This window comes from Mobula birostris, chromosome 1 (genome assembly GCF_030028105.1).
Source record: "Mobula birostris isolate sMobBir1 chromosome 1, sMobBir1.hap1, whole genome shotgun sequence".
NCBI lineage: Eukaryota > Metazoa > Chordata > Chondrichthyes > Myliobatiformes > Myliobatidae > Mobula > Mobula birostris.
Window position 1 is genome coordinate 218,243,820 of NC_092370.1, and position 22,368 is coordinate 218,266,187.

Consider the following 22,368-nt stretch of genomic DNA (forward strand, 5'->3'; position numbering starts at 1 on the left):
TGGTAGTAACATCATCTACTGGGCACCTTCAAGGACTACTTCCACTCAAGTCAAGTGAAGTGCAGAAACTTTAGGGGTTGTAATATCCTGTCCTATTAATCAAACTTACTCAATCTCTGTAGTAAGCATGACCCTATGCTGGGGTGATGCCAAGGCACTCTTACATCCTACTCGTGTAGTCTTCCCTATGAAAGCCTGAGAGGTATGTGATAGCAGGCCACCATTTCCAGAGAATACTTACGCTGGTCACTTGGCATGCTGATGAATGGCCACTTGCAGCATTCCCTGTAGTTACTCTGACTGTATCAGTTAACCTGGCTTGGACTGTGGATCACACCTACATCCTTCCTCGGTGCCTTGTAGTTCGGTTGCATTTACTTTGTAAGCTCCGGGTTTAATATTTTATAGCAGCAAAAATTTTAAATACCAATTCAGAAAAACCCTTTACCTCAGACTATAATCTAGTTATAGATGGAAGAACAATGGGGATACAGCTTTGTAACTCACATGTGCATTAACCCAAAGACTTTAATCATCTTTAGGATGCAGATGCCAGCCTTGCAGCCCCTCAGCAGCAGGAGCTACCTGGACCAATTTCAAAATGCGGAGACCTCTACGTCATATTCAATTACAAACCCTCCGACCACAAACTGGAAGTTACAATAATCACTGCTAAAGACATCCCAGATAAGGACAGGAGTGGCGCTAGTGCATGGCAGGTACATGCAGTCCTCCTCCCTAGCAAGAAGCAACGCTCCAAAACCAGCATCCAGCGAGGACCCACGCCTGTCTTCAATGAGACCTTCAGGTTTCACAAGTTGGTGACCGAGGAGCTCCACTGTTCTGCTCTCCGGTTCCGCCTGTACGCAGTGAGGAAGATGAACCGGGTGAGAATGATGGGGGAGAAATTGTTTTACCTCAAGAATCTAAATCAAGAAGGGGAAATGGAAGTGTCCTTACTCCTGGAGCCAAGGAGTAACATAAGTGTAAGTACAATGACCGATTAAGTGACTGAAATGCAGAGATACTTTCTGCAGCAAGAATAGAATTGCATTGCAAGCAAGGAACCATAGTGGTTGTGTCAAATCTTTGGATGAGCCTTCCCACCCCGCTGCCCTTTTCCTGTGGCCCAGCAAATCTTGCTTTTGTCTAGGCGTCTTTTACTAGTTGCAGCTAAGTAACCTCTTCAAGCAGTGAATTTCAGGTAGAAGCTCTGAGCATAGGAAGGACAAAATTATCTCCGTCCCCTCTTTTTTTTTGCTATTTAACCTAAATTCAATAGATACACCGTCGGCATTGATGGCATTCAAACTCCTTTTTCATACGGTCAGCCAATAGTAGGTCATTCCTGGCCGTGAACAGCACACCTAGAAAGTATAGATGAGGTAACATTAAATTATGAAATTGTACCCTACCAGAATAGAATGGAGAGCAGGGGATGAATAAACTTTAAAAAAAACTCTACACACGGTCCTTTCCATCGCAAGCTACTTCAATATTTGTATATGTTTAAATATGTTATTCTGTAATCAAAATTTTGTGGAGAATAATAGTCACATTTTGAATAAAGAGGACAATTATAATCTAAACAGCAAACAGAAAGTGAATATTCATTGCAGATGTGCCCATTGGTAGGAATGGTAATTCTACACAATAAAGTTGGGAAGCTGATTTAGTTACAGTACAATTATAGCAAAAGTATTTTCATTTCTAAGCAAGTTATGTACTTTATAGTTTGCTATAATTTTCTAAGAGGTCTAAGTTAAAATGGTCACAGTTCTCTGCTGTACCTCTCTGACACGTGGGTGGCCTGTGAACGTTCAGTGCTCTTTTTTGTGACTCATTTGTTGTGATGGCTACGTCACTGAATGGAATCCACTTTACCTCATGAGTATTATCAAAGAATTTACCCCACTATCTTTCTCTTAGCTGAACTTTCTAATGGCCAAAATGAGATTCATAGAGTTATAGAGAGCCATACAGCACAGAAATGGGCTCTTTGACCCGACTTGAACGTACCAACCAAGTTGACTATCTGACGTGGTTTTATTCGTCTGCATCTCACCTATATCCCTCTAAACCTTTGTCATCCATGTACCTGTGCAAATAGCTTTTAAACATTGTGATTGTACAACTTACTCTGGCAGCTTGTTGTATATACCCTTCATGCAGAGGGTATACCATATATACCCTCTGCAGGAAAAAAGTTGCCCCTCAGGTTCCCTTTAAATCTTCCCCCTCTCACCCTAAATCGATGCTCTCTAGTTTTAAACCCTGCCCCCCCACCCTGGAAGAAAGACTATGACCATTCATTTTATCTATGCCCCTCCAGATTGTAAACAGAAAGAAAGGAGTACTGTAGTATCCATTAAAATTGTCTTTTGTACTTTCTAAAGCTTAGACTGAAAGGCCTCAGCCTCTTCCAGATACACTTCATACTTTTACCACAAAACGTGACTGAACACAGCTAATTATAGGATGGTTCAAGTGCATACTGCAGACCTAGATCTTTAGAGTATATCGTGATTTATTCCAGCCAGACTGCTGTGGTATTTCTTTTCCACTTCTAAGACTCTGCTCAGTTGTTTTTCAAACGATTTGAAAGAAAATCTGGAGATCATATTTCAAAAGATTTTTCTCGTATGGAATTCTCATTGAAGTTTTACATCAGCAATGCATGCATATGTGTGAGAGTGAAAAAAATACAGACTGTACTCATTACATAACTATTAGAGTTTTAGTTTTGTGTTCTACAAATATTAGATAGTATCTTAAGCTGAGAGTCTTTATTCTCATTTAGATGCACTAACAAGTTTTAAATTTCAATTTTATGAGACACAATTGCAAATTATCTACTTATCAAATTCATATCTTCCCAGTTGAAAAATATGAACATTCCACTTACTGACACTTATATATGAGAGAAAGAAGAAAGGGGAGTACCTTTATAATACAAATTTGAGATCTTCTAAACAAGAGTTATATTTTTGAAAGTACAGTAAAGAGAATTCCTGAAGGAATAGGGAAGGGAGGTGGATAAGCCCAAAAGATGGAAGTGACAGGATCTGGAGCTGCCCTCCCACTTCCCTATTGTGGGGATGCGAGAGTGAGGCAAACAGTGGAGGTAAGGAGGCGAGACCGGGGGAATGCAACAGATCACCAGTCTGAACGAGAACATTGTGAGAAAGTCAGAATAGTGTTAAGAGTGTGGGACTCATTACTTACCACACTGCCATGCTTTTATAGTGAGGGGCAGAGCATATGATGAGAGAGGAGGGATGAAAGGAAAGGAACTGGCCAGTATTTCAACTTGCGGTTTCCCCACAAATTGCACTGGGACAGGAAGCTTGCAACCCAGTGCAGCTTCTTTTGTCACTGTCCCCCTGTACTTTTCACCCCCATTTTGAAACAGAAGGGGGAGAATAGGGACAAAGGTTAATCAGAGATGGAGAAGGAAATAATCAAAGGAGAGTGGAGATCCAAAGAGAGAAATAGAAACAAAAAGGTAGCAGTCAAATAAGAAGGAAAGCAATTCCTCATCTACCTGATCATTTTCTTTGCATGTTCCTTTTTGCAGAATGCAGCTTCCTTTGAAACAGATGGAAAATCATAGGCTGTCCTGTCCTTTCACAACCCCCTCACAAAGTGTGTTACATTTCTTGTCAGGAAGCATACCTTTGGTGATTCGGCTGCGCTGGTTCGAGTAATGCTATTTGCATTACAGCCTTGGAAACAACTGCCGACCCAAAAACTATGTCCAACCACTGCCTGGGAGTTTGAAGTCATTTTTTTTTTCAAAATCGAGTTTATTGGCCCGTGCACAAGTACATCTGTGCACAGCTGCAATGAAAAACTTAATTCCTGCAGTATCACAGGCACATCACATTAATTATGCAGTACAAAGTTATACAAGAGTGAATACCATTAAAACAAAAAAAATCGAATCCTATTGTATTGCAAGAGTGTTAATAGTGTTACCATAGGTTGGTTCGAGAATTGAATGGTTGAAGGGAAGTCAGAAGCAGGTTTAGTATCACTGGTTTATATCGTGAAGTTTGTAGCTCAGGATGTAGCTTTTCCCTAGCTGAGTGGTGTGAGATTTCATCATCTGTATCTCCTGCTTGATGGTAGCTCTGAGAAAATGGCATGGCTCACATGGTGGGGATCTTCAATGACAGATGTTGACATCCTGTCGAACCTACCCATGGTGAGGCGGGATGTGCCAGTGATGAGCTGACAGGGGTTGGGGATTAGTGATTTTCAGGCAGTTTGTTTGCTATTATAGTTGACAGGTAATATTTTGCTGCTCCACAGAGTGGAGGTTCACAGATCAGCCTGTCTGGCGTCTCTCACAGTGACAGTGCTTCATCCACGCAATCCCTCTCACACGGTGGAGTCCCAGAACTGCTTGTTGGATTGTCATACAATGCCACAACAGGAAGGCTTTCTGTTGAAATAATTAAAGGTAGTCACTTTCGGAACTTGGCTCTGAACAGGCCGCCTGGTGAGTGAAATCAAGTTTATTGTAGCCTGTATTGTGCTGTGGGGTTTCTATGTTTTAGTAGTTGTTACGTATGAAGCTGAACTGCCTCTTCAGGTTTTCATTTTCAGCCATAATTTGTCATGTTTTGCTTTATTTCCACACAAGCAGAACAGGACTGTAATAACAGCCCACTGGGTCCAGTTCAGGGTTTGAAAACCTCCCATCCTTACCTAGTCTGGAATGTATGTGACTCCAGATCTATCAACGTGTTTAGTTCTTAACTGGGGTTGGAACTGCCAGTAAGATTAAATGGGTATACGGAGCTTGGAATCTCTGCCAGTGTCATCCACACCTTGTAAACGATTTGATAAAATGTTCTCTCACAGCTACCTGGACTATACCTCTTCCCACCCTGTTACTTGTAAAAACTCCAATCCTTTCTCTCAATTTCTCCGTCTCTACTGCATCTGCTCTCGGGATGAAGTTTTTCATTCCAGAATGAAGGAGATGTCCTCCTTCCAAAAAAAAGGGGCTTCCCTTCCTCCACCATCAATGTTTCCCTCAATCGCATCTCTTTCATTTCACGCACGTCTGCTCTTACCCCGTCCTCCCGCCAACCTACCTGGGATAGGGTTCCTCTTGACCTCACCTACCATCCCACGAGCCTCGGTGTCCAGCACATAATTCTCCAGAACTTACGCCATCTCCAGCGGGATCCCACCCCCAAGCACATCTTTCCCTCCACAGGGATCGCTCTCTCCAGGACTCCCCTGTTCATTCATCCCTCCCTACTGATCTCCCTCCTGGCACTTATCCTTGCAAGCAGAACAAGTGCTACACCTGTCCCTATAATCTCCTCCCTCACTACCATTTAGGGCCCCAAACAGTCCTTCCAGGTGAGGCGACACTTCACTTGTGAGTCTGTTGGGGTCATATACCATGTCCGATACTCCCAGTGTGGCCTCCTGTATAATCGGTGAAACCCAACGTAGACTGGGAGACCGTTTCGCTGAGCACCTATGCTCCATCCTCCAGAAGAAGCAGGATCTCCCAGTGGCCACCCATTTTAATTCCACTTCCCATTCCCATTCCAATATGTCAATGCATGGCCTCCTCTACCGTCGTGATGAGGCCAAACTCAGGTTGGAGAAACAACACCTTGTATTCTGTCTGGGTAGCCTCCAACCTGATGGCATGGACATCGATTTCTCGAACTTCCGGTAATGGCCCCAGCCCCCCTCCTTCACCATTCCCTATCTCCTTTTCCCTCTCTCATCTTATCTTCTTTCCTGCCTGTCACCTCCCTCTGGTGCTACTTCCCCATTTTTCTTTCTTTCTTTCCTGGCCTTCTGTCCACTCCTATCAGACTCCCCCTTCTCCAGCCCTGCATCTCTTTCACCAATCAACTTCTCAGCTCTTTACTTCATCCCTCCCCCTTCAGGTTTCACCTGTCACCTCGTGCTTCTCTCTCCCCTCTCCCACCTTTTAAACCTACTTCTCATCTTTTTTTTCTCCAGTCCTGCTGAAGGGTCTCGGCTGAAACGTCGACTGTACGTTTTTCCATAGATGCTGCCTGGCCTGCTGAGTTCATCCAGCATTTTGTGCGTGTTGCTTGGATTTCTAGCATCTACAGATTTTCTCTTGTTTGTGAAAAAATGTTCACCTTGACCATGAGTTAGCTTTTATACATACGTTATTCGGCCCATTGAATCCCTGCTGTGTCCCAGAGCAATCCAATGAATTGCATTCCCTCTCTTATTTTGAAATAACTTATTCCTTTCTACTGGGCGAATGGTCCTGCAACTCAGCTACACTGGGATAAATTTACAGCAACTAGTTAATCTACCAACCAGCACGTGGCTGACAAAGGGGAAGATAGAAGCCTAATTTATTAATTTCCCACCCTATTGGGATTGAAAGTTTAGATGTGGAGATCACTTTGGATCCCTTTATATAATGTGAATCTCCTCAGTTGTACAAGGTGAACTCAGCCCCAGCTTGTAACAAGTCCCGAGTTTGCAATGAATGAATTCGGAGAATTACTTTTCACTGCATACAGGTTCTCCCAGGTAATGAATGCCCAGATGTCTGGTAGACTGGCTGTGAAGAGCTTCAGGTTATTTTCTGCCACTCGAGGACTGAGATCTAGGCCACATTTCCAGCTTGAGACCTCTGTGGGTTATGTGTAGTTCACATTACCACAACCCTGCCATAACCTGAGAGGACAGGTCCATAATTCATTGAAAGTCGTGTCACAGGTCGATAGGGTCATAACGAAAGTTTTGGGCACATTGGCCTTCACAAATCATTGTATTGAGTACAAGAGATGTCATCCCTGCATCTTACCCTATCAAATCCTATAAAAATTTTGTACGTTCCAATTATATAATCTATCATTCTTTCAAACAGTCTGCTTAATCTCTTCTCAGTGGACAAGATTCAAGGAATCAATCTGATAAACCCTTATTGCACTCCTTCTACTCCCGATGTTGGGGAATGAGGGGTCACAGTTTGAGGATAAAGGGGAAGCCTTTTAGGACTGAGATTAGGAAAAACTTCTTCACACAGAGAGTGGTGAATCTGTGGAATTCTCTGCCACAGGAAACAGTTGAGGCCAGTTCATTGGCTATATTTAAGAGGGAGTTAGATATAGTCCTTGTGGCTAAAGGGATCAGGGGTTATGGAGGGAAGGCTGGTACAGGGTTCTGAGTGGGATGATCAGCCATGATCATACTGAATGGCGGTGCAGGCTCGAAGGGCCGAATGGCCTACTTCTGCACCTATTTTCTATGTTTCTACTCCACCCATATCTTTCCTCAGGTGGGGAGATCAAAGCTGACATCTGTATTTTCAGGTGATGTTTTAGCTGCGCCTTGTATCACGTAAAAAAAATATATATATCTACTCTTGTCATTAAATCTCCTTGCAATAACAATCAAAATACAATTTTCCTTCATAATTGCCTGCATGTCAACTTCCAGTGATTTGTGAAGAATGCACAAGTCTCTCTGAACAGTGACACTTTTCAATATCTTGTCATGTAAAAAAATCTATTTTTCTATTTTTCCAAGTGGATGACTTTACATTTTCCCACATTATATGTTCCACTTGCTATTTCCTCAGACATTCATTTAGCCTGCTCATGTCTCTTTAAGTTTCTTTGCCCCCTGTTTACAATTGACATTGGAACCCAGATTTGTATCATCAGGCTTGGTTATATTACAACTGATCCCCTCATCCAAATCATTGATACCAATTTTGAGCATCTGGGAACCCAGCACTGATCCCTTTTGAATTGTAGTACTCAACCCAGATATTACTGTTTTGTGTTCGTTAATCAGGCTATGCCTGTGTATCACCTCTATACCCATGTTTAATACCCTCCTAAGTTGCACCTCATTAAAAACCTTCTGAAGATCCAAATACATCCATTCACTGCCCCCCCTTAAGCTTTCTGTTCCTTACAACTTTAGAAAGCTCTAAAGGATTTGTCAAACTTGATTTTGCTTTCATAAATCTATGTCTGCTCCTTTAATTTCATTATTTAAGTGCCCTGTGGAGTTACAGATTTGTTTCTTTAGTTTTAACGATTGCTTGGTTGACAAATGATGTGAAGGTTTTATTTCCTTGAGGAGAAATGTCTCGTGGTCTCAAGACTATGTCTTGATGGCTGCAGAGAAATTGGACAGATTGTACTTTGATTGTTCATAATTATAAACGGACCCCTCCAGATTTTGAAACTTATTGTCAATGGATAAAGTGATGCTGCATATAAATAATAGAACTGTAGATGCTGCGGTCTATGAAGCATAAGATCAAACAAATAGCAGAAACTAGCACCAAGCAAAAAGCAAACTGGTGGAGGAATTTTTTTGCGTCAAGCAGCATCTGTGGAGGCAAAGGAATAGTCAACGTTTCAGACCCTGTTGCAAGGGGCTCAACCTGAAACATTGACAATCCATTTGTCCAGTCATGTCTTGCTCAACACACTCAGCTTCTCCAGCAGTTTGCTTTTTTTTCCATCTCTCTCTAGACTACAGTATCTGTAGCGTTTTGTGTCTCCAAATAACAGAAACCAGTTGGTTATAAACACAGGAGATTCTGCAGATGCTGGAAATCCAAAGCAATACTGATGAAGTGTCAGGACTGATAAAGAGTCTTAGCCTGAAATCTCGACTATTGATTCCCCTCCATAAATAGTACCTGACCTGTTGAGTTCCTCCAGCATTTTGTGTGTGTTGCTACCATTTAGTTTTTGGGCCACCCTGCTTAAAGCCAATCTTCTGAACAATAAAGGACTTTAATTCATTTTGAGGCCCAGAATATTTGAAAACCACTCTCAGAAGGGCTTGATGGTAAATTAAAAGTTACTACTGAGGCACAATAATAAGGTTAGAGTTTTGGCTTCATGAGTGCTCACTGCTAATGGGTCTGCGGGAGGAAGTCAAAGGGACTCAATTTATCTTTTGTTTTACCTGCCCCTCCCTTCCTCCATTTCTCATTCCTTCCATTGTTTTATTGATTTCAAGACAACCGAGTTTGGAAGCAGAGTAAATTATACAGTTATCTCAAATATGTTGCCCTGCCTGTTGACATGGAGACTCATTGAAGACCGTAATTATGGGCGTGTTTCAGTGCAGTGGTTAGTATAACACTATTACAACACCAGTTATAAGATTGGGGTTTGATTCCCTCTGTTTCCTGTAAGGAGTTTGTACGTTCTCTCCATGTCTGATTGGGTTTCCTCCAGGTGCTCTGGTTTCCTCCCACATTCCAATGATATACAGTGGGTTAGTGAGTTGTGGGTATGTTATGTTGGCACTGAAAGTGTGGCGACACTTGCGGGCTGATGAGCATGGTCCTCACTGATTAGATTTGATGCAAATGGCACATTCCACTGTAGGTTTTGATGCACACGTGGCAAATAAAGCTGATCATTCTAAATCTTTGTAAGTGACAGAGTCCGCAGTGTCAACTGCCTTGTGAGCCACACTGGTGCAGTCCTACTTCAGAAAAAACTTGTCAGGTTCTAGGAATTTTTAATTTCAAGCCTGTAGCACAGTATCCTGGGGATTGTATCTGCTTGAGGTAAGCCTCAGGGCAGTGTTAGACATAGAGCAGTCCAGCACAGGAGAAGCTCCTTTGACCCACAGTGCTGTGCCAGACTAAATACATTTGTAATCAGATACCCAACTAAACTAATCCTTTCTGCCTACAAAACATCCATTCCTTCTATTTCCTGCACATAAATGATTTGCCTATACAAGAACCTCTTGAATGCCTTTATCATACCTGCCTCCACCACCATCCCAGGCAGTGCATTTCAGACACCCACCACTCTCTGTGTAAAAGAAAAAATGTCACGCACATCTCTTTTGAACTAGCCCCCTGTTTTCTTCAATGCGTTCCTCTGGTGTTAGACATTTTGACCCTGGGAAAGCGATAATGGCTGTTGACTCTACCTATGCTTCTCATAATCTTATAAACCTCTATAAAATTTCCCCTCGTCCTCCTCTGCTCCTGAGAAAACAACCCGGGGTTGTCCAACCACTCCTTATAACACTTGCCCTCCAATCTAGGTACCTCTTCTGCATCCTTTTCAAAGCCTCAACGTCCTTCCTATAATGGAATGTCCAGAAAAGAATGCAGTACTCCAGATACGGCCTAACTAAAGTTTACAAAGCTGCAGCATAACTTCCTGATTGTTAAACTCAGTTCCTCAACTAATAATGGCAAGTATACCATATGCCTTCTTGACCACCTTTTCAACTTGTGCAGCCATTTTCAGGGATTTATGGACTTGGATTCTAAGATCTCTGTTAAGGGTCTTGCCAGTAACAGTGTACTGTCTCTTTACATTTGATCTTCCAAAGTGCAACACTTCACATTTAGCTGGGTTAAATTCTGTCTGCCATTTCTCCGCCCATATCAGCAACTGATCGACAAACGTACATCCCACTGCATCCTTTGCACTGTCCTGAAAAACACCAATCTTCAAAATCATTTGCAAATACACTAACACACCCATCTATGTTTTATTTGGGTCTTTTATATTTCACAAACAGCAAAGGTCCCAGTACGAAGCCCTGCAGAACAACACTAGTCGAAGACGTCCAGCCAGAATATGTCCTATTGACCACTACCCTCAATCTTCTATGAACATGTCAATTCTGAATCCAAATGGCTGATTCACTGTGGATCCCTGTGCATCTTAATCTTCCGGACGAGCCTCCTTAACAACATTCACAGCTCTACCTTCATCAATCATTGTCATCACGTCCTTGAAAAACTCAACCAAGTTAATAAGACATAACTTCCTCTGCACAAAGCCACGTGGGCCATCCCTAATTAGACTATTGTTTTCCAATTGTTCATAAATCCTATTCCAAAGAGGCAGCTTCAGTAACTTGCCTACCCCAATCATAAGACTTACTAGTCTACTGGACTATCCCTAGTTCCCTCCTTGAGTAAAGGAACAATATCAACTACCCATCAGTGCTTGCTCCAACCTGTAGCTGGAGAGGACATGTTGATTAAAGCCCCAGCAATCTCATCCCTTGCTTCTGTCAGTAATCCGGGGTATATCCCATCAGGCTCTGGGATCCAACACTACCTCTATCTCAAAATGGCCTAGCAAATTAGTATGCAACACACTAACCTCCCTATCCTCCATGTTCTTCTCCTTGGCAAATGCTGATGCAATGTAGGCCATTGAGGACCTCACCCACATTCTCCAATCCAAGCACATGTTCCTGCATTTATTCCTTGATAACTCCTACCTCCCCCCTAGTTATCTTCTTGTTCTTGATGTACGTATAGAATGCCTTGGGATTCTCTTTAACCCTGCTTACTGAGGACTTATCATGGCTTCTGCTGGCTCTTGTAATTCCCTTTGTGAGTTCTTTTCTGGCCTCTTTATAAATTCTCAAGGGGGCTATTTGATTTTCGCTTCCTAAACTCTACATATGTTTCATTTATTGATTAAATTCACCACCTCCCTCAACATTCACGATACCCTTACCTTTCCATCCTTGACCTTTTTTACTGGGACATACTTGTCCTGTACTCTATGCTATTCACATGTGTCCTTACCCAATTAATTCTCCCTCGTTCCTGCCTAATACCCTCACAATTTGCTCAGTATTACAATTCCTTTTGCCCCCAAGACTACTTGGAATTAAAATCATTGGAAGGAGTTAATGTCACATTGAGATTTGAATTCGAACTGTTTTTCACAGGTACATAGAAACATACACAGACATCCCACCTCTCCCAGAAGTTCCGGGAGTCTCCCGCATATTAATAGTGGCTCCCTGATGCCCGCAAATTATATACAATATCATGGAAATCAATTTTTTGAGAGCGAGCTAGAGAAAGCAAGCAAGAGAGCGAGAGAGAAAGCGAGCGAGAGAGCGAGAGAGAAAGCGAGAGAGAAAGCGAGCGAGCAAGCAAGCGAGAGAGAAAGCAAGTGAGAGAGCGAGAGAGAAAGCAAGCAAGAGAGCGAGAGAGGACGCAAGTGAGAAAGCGAGAGAGAAAGAAAGCGAGAGAGCGAGAGAGAAAGCAAGCAAGAGAGCAAGCGAGAACGTGAGAGAGAAAGCAAGTGAGAGAGCGAGAACGGAAGCGAGAGAGCGAGAGAGAAAGCAAGCAAGAGAACGAGAGAAAAAGGAAGTGAGAGAGAAAGCGAGAGAGAGAGCGAAAGAGAAAGCGAGCGAGAGTGAAGCGAAAGAGAAAGCGAGCGAGAGAGAAAGCAAGCGAGAGAGCGAGAAAGCAAGCAAGTGAGAGAGAAAGCGAGCGAGAGAGAAAGCGAGCAAGAGAGCGAGAGAGGACGCAAGGGAGAAAGTGAGAGAGAAAGAAAGCGAGAGAGCGAGAGAGAAAGCAAGCGAGAAAGCGAGAGAGCAAGCGAGAACGAGAGAGAAAGCAAGTGAGAGAGCGAGAGAGAAAGCAAGCAAGAGAGCGAGAGAGAAAGCGAGCGAGAGAGTGAGAGAGAAAGCAAGTGAGAGAGCGAGAGAGAAAGCAAGCAAGAGCGAGAGAGAAAGCAAACGAGAGAGAAAGCAAGCGAGAGAGAAAGAGAGCGAGAGAGAAAGCAAGACAACGAGAGAGAAAGCAAATGAGAGAGAAAGCGAGCGAGAGAGAAAGCAAGCGAGAGAGAAAGAGAGCGACAGAGCAAGCAAGCGAGAGAGAAAGTGAGCGAGAGAGCGAGAGAGAAAGCAAAAAACGAGAGAGAAAGCAAGCGAGAGAGCGAGAGAGAAAGCGAGCGAGAGAGCGAGAAAGCGAGAAAGCGAGAGAGAAAGCGAGCGAGAGCGAGAGAGAAAGCAAGTGAGAGAGAAAGCGAGCGAGAGAGCGAGAGAGAAAGCGAGAGCGTGAGAGATCAAGCAAGAGAGCGAGAAAGCGAGTGAGAAAGCGAGAGAGAAAGCGAGCGAGAGCGAGAGAGAGAGCGAGAGAGAAAGCAAGCGAGAAAGGGAGAGAGAAAGCGAGCGAGAGCGAGAGAGAAAGCGAGAGAGAGAGAAAGCGAGCGAGAGAGAAACTGAGCGAGAGAGCGAGAGAGAAAGTGAGCGAGAGCAAGAGAGAAAGCAAGCGAGAGAGCGAGAGAGAAAGCGAGCGAGAGAGCGAGAGAGAAAGCGAGAGCGAAAGCGAGCGAGAGAGAAAGCGAGTGAGAGCGAGAGAGAAAGCAAGCGAGAGAGAAAGCGAGCGAGAGAGCGAGAGAGAAAGCAAGCGAGAGAGAAAGCAAGTAAGAGAGCGAGAGAGCAAGCAAGCGAGAGAGAAAGCAAGCAAGAGAGCGAGAGAGAAAGCAAACGAGAGAGAAACTGAGCGAGACAGCGAGAGAGCAAGCAAGCGAGAGAGAAACTGAGCGAGAGAGAGAGAAAGCAAGAGAACGAGAGAGAAAGCGAGTGAGTGAGTGAGAGAGAAAGCAAGTGAGAGAGCGAGAGAGCGAGAGAGAAAGCAAGAGAACGAGAGAGAAAGCAAGTGAGAGCGAGAGAGAGAAAGCAAGCGAGAGAGAAAGCAAGCAAGAGAGAAAGCGAGCGAGAGAGCGAGAGAGAAAACAAGCAAGAGAACGAGAGAGAAAGCGAGCGAGAGAGAAAGCAAGAGAACGAGAGAGAAAGCAAGCGAGAGAGAAAGCGAGCGAGAGAGCGAGAGAGAAAGCAAGAGAACGAGAGAGAAAGCGAGCGAGAGAGAAAGCAAGAGAACGAGAGAGAAAGCAAGCGAGAGAGCGAGAGAGAAAGCAAGCGAGAGAGAAACTGAGCGAGAGAGAGAGAGAAAGCAAGAGAACGAGAGAGAAAGCGAGTGAGTGAGTGAGAGAGAAAGCAAGTGAGAGAGCGAGAGAGCAAGCAGGCGAGAGAGCGAGAGAGAAAGCAAGAGAACGAGAGAGAAAGCAAGTGAGAGCGAGAGAGAGAAAGCAAGCGAGAGAGCGAGAGAAAGCAAGCGAGAGAGCGAGAGAGAAAGCAAGCAAGAGAGAAAGTGAGCGAGAGAGCGAGAGAGAAAGCAAGAGAATGAGAGAGAAAGCAAGTGAGAGAGCGAGAGAGAAAGCAAGAGAGCGAGAGAGAAAGCAAGCGAGAGAGCGAGAGAGAAAGCAAGCAAGAGAGAAAGAGAGCAAGAGAGCGAGAGAGAAAGCAAGCGAGAGAGCGAGAGAGAAAGCGAGAGCGCGAGAGAGAAAGCAAGCAAGAGAACGAGAGAGAAAACAAGAGAACGAGAGAGAAAGCAAGCGAGAGAGTGAGAGAAAGCGAGAGCGCGAGAGAGAAAGTTAGCAAAAGAGTGAGAGAGCAAGCAAGTGTGAGAGAAAGCGAGCGAGAGAGAAAGCGAGCGAGAGAGCGAGAGAGAAAGCGAGCGAGAGAGCGAGAGAGAAAGTAAGCAACAGAGCGAGAGAGCGAGAGAGACAGCAAGTGAGAGAGCGAGAGAGAAAGTGAGAGCATGAGAGAGAAAGCAAGTGAGAGAGCGAGAGAGAAAGCGAGAGAGCGAGAGAGAAAGCAAGCAAGAGAGTGAGAGAGAAAGCAGGCGAGAGAGAAAGCAAGTGAGAGAGCGAGAGAGAAAGCGAGAGTGTGAGAGAGAAAGCAAGCGAGAGAGAAAGCAAGCAAGAGAACAAGAGAGAAAGTGAGCGAGAGAGAGAGAGAAAGCGAGCGAGAGAGAAAGCAAGCAAGAGAGCGAGAGAGAAAGCAAGTGAGAGAAAGCGAGCAAGAGAGTGAGAGAGAAAGTGAGACTGCGAGAGAGAAAACGAGCGAGAGCGAGAGAGAAAGCAAGCGAAAGAGCGAGAGGGCAAGCAAGCGAGAGCGCGAGAGAGAGAGCGCGCGCTGTGGCAGAGTGTTCCAAAAAAAAAAGAAAATATAAAACGTACATCACCGCAGACTACACTAAAGTGTACCCCTGCCTAATAGGGGTCAAAAATAATGACAGTGTTGCTCGCTGCACTGTTTGCAACAGTGACTTTTCTATTGCCCATGGTGGTTAAGACTGTAAAGGACATGTTGAGGTGAGTTTAACAGGTGTCATTCGTTCATTAGCATAGCTAACGTTATTTAAACTAGCTGGCTAGCTGCTAAGGAGCTACGCTATTGCAGACATCCCACGTCTCCCGGAAGTCTCCCGCAAATTGATGGTGCTACCTCCCTGAAATCAGTTTTTGCAGGGTGGGATGTCTGCATACACTCAAATGCATCATTTGTGTGTTAACAAAGAACACACTTAAGGAGGTGCTGGAGGCAGCCTGCAAGTGTTGCCACACATTTTAGCACCACATACATGCCCACAATCCTTGGCAGAGCAACACAAAACAAAACACAACAAACAGCAAAACAAGCCCCTTCCTTTCCTCCTAATGGACAGCTGTCCAACTGCATTGTCCAGGCTTCAGCCATCAGACTTTGACTTCTGGACTCAAGTCTGGAAGAGCCCTTGTTTTCCATAGAGGAGCAATATCCAGGGCTGCATATTGTGGATTAAGTACATCCCTGGGTGCTTTGCCTCTAAGTGGAAAACAAAATGGGAGGAGGGTATGAAAATGGTGGCACTGTCAGCATTCTGGACAATAGAGTATAACCTTGGTTCAAAATGGCTTAAAAATATGTTTTTCATGACTATCTTCTCAAAGCACCAGAAGATTGTTCATTTGATCAATCACAACCAGAATGACACCGACCTGCTGCAGGATAATACTGAAGGAGCGATCAGCTGGAGGGATCCAGCACATTGTCTATAGAGTTTTATTACTGTATCAAGACATTTAGTTTATCTTCAACCCATTCTTTCAGCCTGTATCTGGTTCAATGCCTGCATATCGTACGTTGCAATTCTGCAAAGGAATATTTCATTGCTTATAGAATCCCCTGCATGGTGGTATGCTGTGGGTGTCCTGCATAATGCAGAGTTGCAGGATTGAAGCACAGCAGTTCCAAAGTTAAACGTAACAGAGAAAGGTATTAATCGGAAAACATGGTGTGAGCTGCTGAGAGAAGGGAAAATTCACTGGGAGCCCTGTCATTGCTGAGTCATTATTGCATGCAAACTAACCAGACAGGAGGCCTTGATCAAGATCCATAGGCCCAGCTGAGCCTTCGACGACCAGCCGTAAATGGCACTGGGAATGGGGCAAAGCATGGACTGAATTAAACTTGAGGGAGAAGATCCTTTAACTGCTCTGCTGGATTGACTTACTGGGCTGTGGAAACTGAAACTTAATCTTTCCGGAGAAAGGCACTGCCATGGTCATTTTGACACATTCCAGATGTACTACCAAAGACACCCATGTTGGTCACAAACTTGTGAAATTTTTATACAAAATATTCCAGGCTCGAACTTTCTACTATTGTCCCAGAATATTCAAAAACTAATAGAGACAAGGTTATAGTGTTTCTAAGAAATTTGAAGGGGTCCATATCTTTACAGCAAAATATGATGGAATTTTTCATTAGTGCAACATATTGGAATGGGGTTGGGAAATGGGCTTGGGTTCAAAAGGCAAATGAAGCTCCAGGCACCAAATTTTCACTCAGAAATGAAAGGAACTGTGGATAAGGTAGAGACTCTATATTCTCAAACTTCTGTAAGTCATTTTACACTGTTTGACTACTTGGATGTCCATTTAGAACAGAGATGAGGAGGAATTTCTTTAGGCCAAGGGTAGTGAATTTGTAGAAATTATTTCTGCAGACAGCTGTGGAGATTAAGTCATTGGATCTGTTTAAAGCAGAGCTTGATAGTTCCTTGATTAGTCAGGGGTAGAGGAGATGTCAGGGGTAAGTTTTTACGCAGAGTGGTGAGTGCGTGGAATGGGCTGCCAACAACGGTGGTGGAGGCAGATACGATAGGGTCTTTTACGAAACTCCTGGATAGGTACACAGAGCTTAGAAAAATAGAGGGCTGTGGGTAACCCTAGGTAATTTCTGAGGTAAGGACATGTTCGGCGCAGCTTTGTGGGCCAAAGGCCCTGTATTGTGCTGTATGTTTTCTATGTTTCTATGTTTTTTTAGTAAGAACATCAAAAGTTACAGGAAGAAGACAGGAAAATGGGGTTGAAAGATATAGTAAATCAGCTTTAAATAGCAGAGCAGATGCGATGGACCAAATAGCCTAGTATTGCCACTATGCCTTATGGTGTTGCAGATATACGTAATTGTACTGAGTGTCTGAAAGTATATGAATGTATATGACTTAGGGATCCACAGGAATATGTTTCTGCCTTATTCCTGGTTTAGGGTTGGGCAACCCTTCGCTTTCCGCGCAGGTAATATGGGCCACAGTTTCTAACAATTGAAGGTAGAATACCTACACAGTGGTATTTTAGAGCAGTTTGTGGTTGTGCCCACTCGGGAAAAGAATTTTCTGGATTGGGAGTTACGTAGTAAACCAGATTTTATTAGGGAGCTCAAGGTAAAGGAACCCTTAGGAGTCAGTGATCATAATATGATAAACTTCATCCTGGAATTTGAGAGGGAGATGCTGATGTATCAATACAGTGGAGTAAAGGAAATTATAAAGGTATGAGAGAGGAGCTGGCCATATAGGAAGGGGACACTAGCAGGGAGGATGGCAGAACAACAATGGCTGGAGTTTCTGGAAGAAATTCAGAAGGCACAGGATAGATATATTCCAAAGAAGAAGTAGTATTCTAAAGACAGGATGACACGCTGTAATGGACAAGAGAAGACAAAAACAATATAAAAGCATGTGAGAGCTTATAATATAGCAAAAATTAGTGAGGTTAGAGGATTCAGAAGCTTTTAAAAATCAGCTGAAAGCAACTAAAAAGCCATAAGTAGGGAAGAGATGAAATATGAAGGTAAGCTAGCCAATAATACCAAAGAGGATACCAAAAGTTTTTTTCAAATATATAAAAAGTAAAAGAGGGGCGAGAGTAGATATCGGACTGCTGGAAAATGATGCTGGAGAGGTATTACTGGGGGACAAGAAGATGGCAGATGAAGTAAATCAGTATTTTGCATCCACCTTAACCGTGGAAGACACTAACAGTGTGCCAGACGTTCGAGAGTGTTAAGGGGCAAAAGTGAGTACAATTGCTTTTGCTAAAGGGAAGCTGCTTGGGAAGCTGATGGGTCTGAAGGTCTATATGACACCTAGACCAGATGGACTGCACCCCAGGGCTCTGAAAAAGGTAGCTGAAGAGATTGTGGAAGCATTAGTAATGATGTTTCAAGAATTACTAGATTCTGACATGGTTGCAGACGATTGGAAAGTTGCAAATGACACTCTGCTCTTCAAGAAGGGAAGGAGGCAGTAGAAAGTAAATTATAGGCCAGTTTAGCCTGATCTCAGTAAATGGGAAGATGTTGGAGTTGATTGTTAAGAATGAGGTCGAGAGTACTTGGAGACACATGAAAAAATAGGCCCAAGTCAAATGGTTTCCTTAAGGGAAAATCTTTCCTCCCCAATCTGTTGGAAATCTTTGAGGAAATAACAAGCAGGAGACAAAGGAGAATTGCAGGATGTTGTGTACTTGGATTTCCAGAAGGCCTTTTATCTTGTGTTTCTGTGATATCATTCTGGAGGAACAAATTGTGGAATTTCTTAATGCATGCATTACTAGATGACAATAAAAGAGGACTGCGTGTCCTCATAATCTAATCTAACAACCAGAGGCTGCTTAACAAGATAAATGCCCATGGATTTACAAGCAAGATGCTGACAGGATAGAGGGTTGGATAATTGGCAGGAGACAAAGCGTGGGAAATAAAGGGAGCTTTTTCTGATTAGCCGTCGGTGACTAGTGGTGTTCCACGGGGATTGCAGATGGAACTGCTTCTTTTTGCATTATATGGCAATGATTTGGATGATGGAATTGATAGCTTTGTTGCCGAGTTTGCGGATGATGTGAAGATAGGTGGAGGGTCAGGTAGTGTTGAGGAAGCAGGGAGGGTGCAGAAGGATATAGACAGATTAGAAGAATGGGCAAAGAAGTGGCAGATCGAATACAGTGTCCAGAAGTGTATGGCATGTACATAAAACATGGAACATAGAAATCTACAGCATATTACAGGCCCTTCGGCCCACAATGTTGTGCTGACCATGTAACCTACTCTAGAGACTGCTTAGAGAATTTCCCCTGTGCATAGCCCTCGATTTTTCTAAGCTCCTTGCACCTAGCTAAGAGGCTCTTAAAAGACCCTATTGTATCCACTTCCACCACCACTGCTGGCAGTGCATTCTTTGCACCCACGACACCCTGACATCCCCTTGGTACCTATTCGCAAGCACCTCAAAACTGTGCCCCCTGGTGTTAGCTTGTGTACTTTGGTGGAAGGAACTAAAACGTAGACTATTAGCTGAACAGTGTCAGGGACTTTTATGTCCTCGTGCAGGATTCCCTAAAGTTTCACTTGCAGTTTGAGTCGGTGGTGAGGAAGGCAAATGCAATTTTAGTATCCATTTCGACAGGACTAGAATATAAAAGCAAGGATGTAATACTGAGGCTTCATAAAGCACTAGTAAGGCCCCACTTGGAGTATTGTGAACAGTTTTGGGCCCCTTAATTTAGAAAGTATGTGCTGACATTTGAGAGGGTTCAGAGGAGGTTTGCGAGAATGATTCCGCAAATGAAAGGGCTATTGTACGAGGAGCATGTGATGGCTCTGGGCCTGTACTCACTGGAGTTCAGAAGAATAAGGGTGGATCTCATTGAAACTTATCAAATGGTGAAAGGCCTCGATAGAGTGGATGTGGAGAGGATGTTTCCTATCATGGGGGAGTCTTGGACCAGAGGGCACAGCCTCAGAATAGAAGGATGTCTATTTAAAACAGAGATGAGGGGGAATTTCTTTAGCCAGAGAGTGGTGAATCTATGGAATTCATTGCCTTGGGTGGCTGTGGAAGTCAAGATATTGTGTGTATTTAAGGCGGAGTTTGATAGGTTCTTGATTATTCAGGGCATGAAAGGTTAAGGGGAGAAGGCACAAGAATGGGATTGAGGGGGAAAGTGGATCAGCCATGATGGAGCAGACTCAATCAGATGAATGGCCTAATTCTGCTTCTATCTCTTTTGGTCTTGTGGTCTTATTCCAACTGAGATGTTTTCCTACTATCCAAATAAACCCCAGAAGAGTGCATGCCAGTGGACAGATAAAATTTTCCCCACATAACTACTGGGGTCATAACCTGCAGTATTTAGGGGCCAACCTCTGTTATTAAGAGGATTATGAAGAGCTGATTCATGAACAGTTGATTCAATGTCATGCCTTCAGGAACTGAAAGGTAAGGTTTCAATTCGCCCACGGTGATGCTGAATATTGATACCGAGCAGGGTTTATCCTTGCATGACAACAGGAAATGACACTTTCTGTTGAAAATGCCAGACATTTGATCCTGCTGAAGGGCTTAAATTTTATATTTTCAGAGCAAAGCTTCACATATTTAGGGATTGTGGTAACACTGGGCTCCAGGCTTTCACTCGTTATTAGGAGAAGATCTCCAGTTACCATAGAGTATACAATCTCTTAAGGCAGTTGGGGTCTACCACACCCAGCTGTGGGAGCAATTAACTGTATCACGGAAGCAGGACTGAGAAACAACGCTTCATTTTTCCACACTGTCTTTTGCACAGAGCACGATTACTTCGGCCGAAGAAGAAAGAGGAGACATAGAGCAAGCTTTTTGCAGTTAGGCGAGGTTTAGCATTGAGCTGTTCCAAATAACTCATTCTTGAGCTGTGAGTGTGGTCAGTCATGCGGCAGCACCTCTGCCTGCCTATGTGCGGGAGCACCTCTTTGAAATGTTTCAGACTGCATGGGGAGGACGAGGCTTGTGGGAGTGGGTGAGGGTTTGCTGCTTGGGAGATTGATGAATGAGATTAAGAAGGACCAAAGCAGTCAAACAATAGCCTCATCAAACTGTGCCCTACCCCAGTTTTTTGTCCTCACCACCACTGCCAAAGTTCCTTACTTTAGTTGAACACACGTCAATATTTCAAAGAATAGGCTGGCAGCCTCTTGTCCCACAGGACAATAGAACATAGAACATAGAATAGTACAGCACAGTACAGGCCCTTCGGCCCATAATGTTGTGCCAACCCTCAAACCCTGCCTCCCATATAAGCCCCCACCTTAAATTCCTCCATATACCTGTCTAGCAGTCTCTTAAATTTCACTAGTGTATCTGCCTCCACCACTGACTCAGGCAGTGCATTCCACGCACCAACCACTCTCTGAGTAAAAAACCTTCCTCTAATATCCCCCTTGAACTTCCCACCCCTTACCTTAAAGCCATGTCCTCTTGTATTGAGCAGTGGTGCCCTGGGGAAGAGGCGCTGGCTATCCACTCTATCTATTCCTCTTATTATCTTGTACACCTCTATCATGTCTCCTCTCATCCTCCTTCTCTCCAAAGACTAAAGCCCTAGCTCCCTTAATCTCTGATCATAATGCATACTTTCTAAACCAGGCAGCATCCTGGTAAATCTCCTCCGTACCCTTTCCAATGCTTCCACATCCTTCCTATAATGAGGTGACCAGAACTGGATGCAGTACTCCAAGTGTGGCCTAACCAGAGTTTTATAGAGCTGCATCATTACAAAATAGTTTTCAGCTTGATGTTCAGCTCAGTGTTGAACCTTACCCCATGTGGCTCATGGGGACACACTGTTGTAGCGGTCTCTGTTGCTCTCACTGCACATGAAGGCTACGTGCTGAGAAGGGACCAAACTTAATGGCTTTTGCTACCTCTGGGCCCTCTTCTCAGCCCACTGAACTTTCTGTTCTCCTCACCTCTTCTGATCCTTTCTCAAACAGTCCCCCCAGTGGTTGAGTCCCAGTGTCAGTGTCTGCCAACTTCACATCTAGCTTTCAGATGCCTTTGTAGTGGAGGCCTGGATGCCCAACCGTTGGTGACCAGGTGATTAATTCACCGTATAGAACGCTCCTAGCAATGCACCCATTGACCATCAGGTGCACTCTGTGATGAATGCACACAGACTTTCCTCTCATGTACCATCGTATTCGAAAACTGGTGAAGACCAGGTTTCAAATATTTCTAGAAAGTCTGAAGGAGTCTACATTAAAGTACCTGAAAATCACTGACCATGCCCCACCAGGAGATATCTAAGATTGTAACTGAGGCAATAAAAATAGAAAATTTTGCAATAATTTCTCATGCCTTGCATCTGTTGCTCTGGCCCCAGAGGTGTACTCAGAGCTCAGTGTCAGTGGGGACACTGTTTTAGAGTTTTCCATTGGGTTGCTGCTAGTCTATCCTTCCTGGCTCAGCTGCAAACTTTCCAGTGTGCACATGGACATCAGCATCAAACAGCTGGTTGTGTGAGGCTCTTCACTGACACATTATCAATGCTGTTTTATGGTGGTGTGTCAGTTGGAAAAGGACATGTTACCCCATTGGTGGTGGCCAACACAGTTCCTTACAGAAAGGTTGGAGTTTGTCCATGAACCGGTGGG

The 22,368-nt window shown here is 44.0% G+C and overlaps 1 protein-coding gene across 4 annotated transcripts in view; it reads left to right on the top strand.

The window, feature by feature from the left end:
• LOC140185387 (synaptotagmin-16-like) overlaps positions 1-22,368 on the top strand; it is a 190,207-nt gene that overhangs the window by 162,569 nt on the left and 5,270 nt on the right. For all 4 annotated transcript variants that reach the window (XM_072238946.1, XM_072238766.1, XM_072238874.1 and 1 more), the window contains 2 exons: positions 543-986; positions 4,315-4,504. In XM_072238946.1, coding sequence (XP_072095047.1) covers positions 543-986; positions 4,315-4,504 — 634 coding nt within the window. The remainder of the gene's footprint in view (positions 1-542; positions 987-4,314; positions 4,505-22,368) is intronic.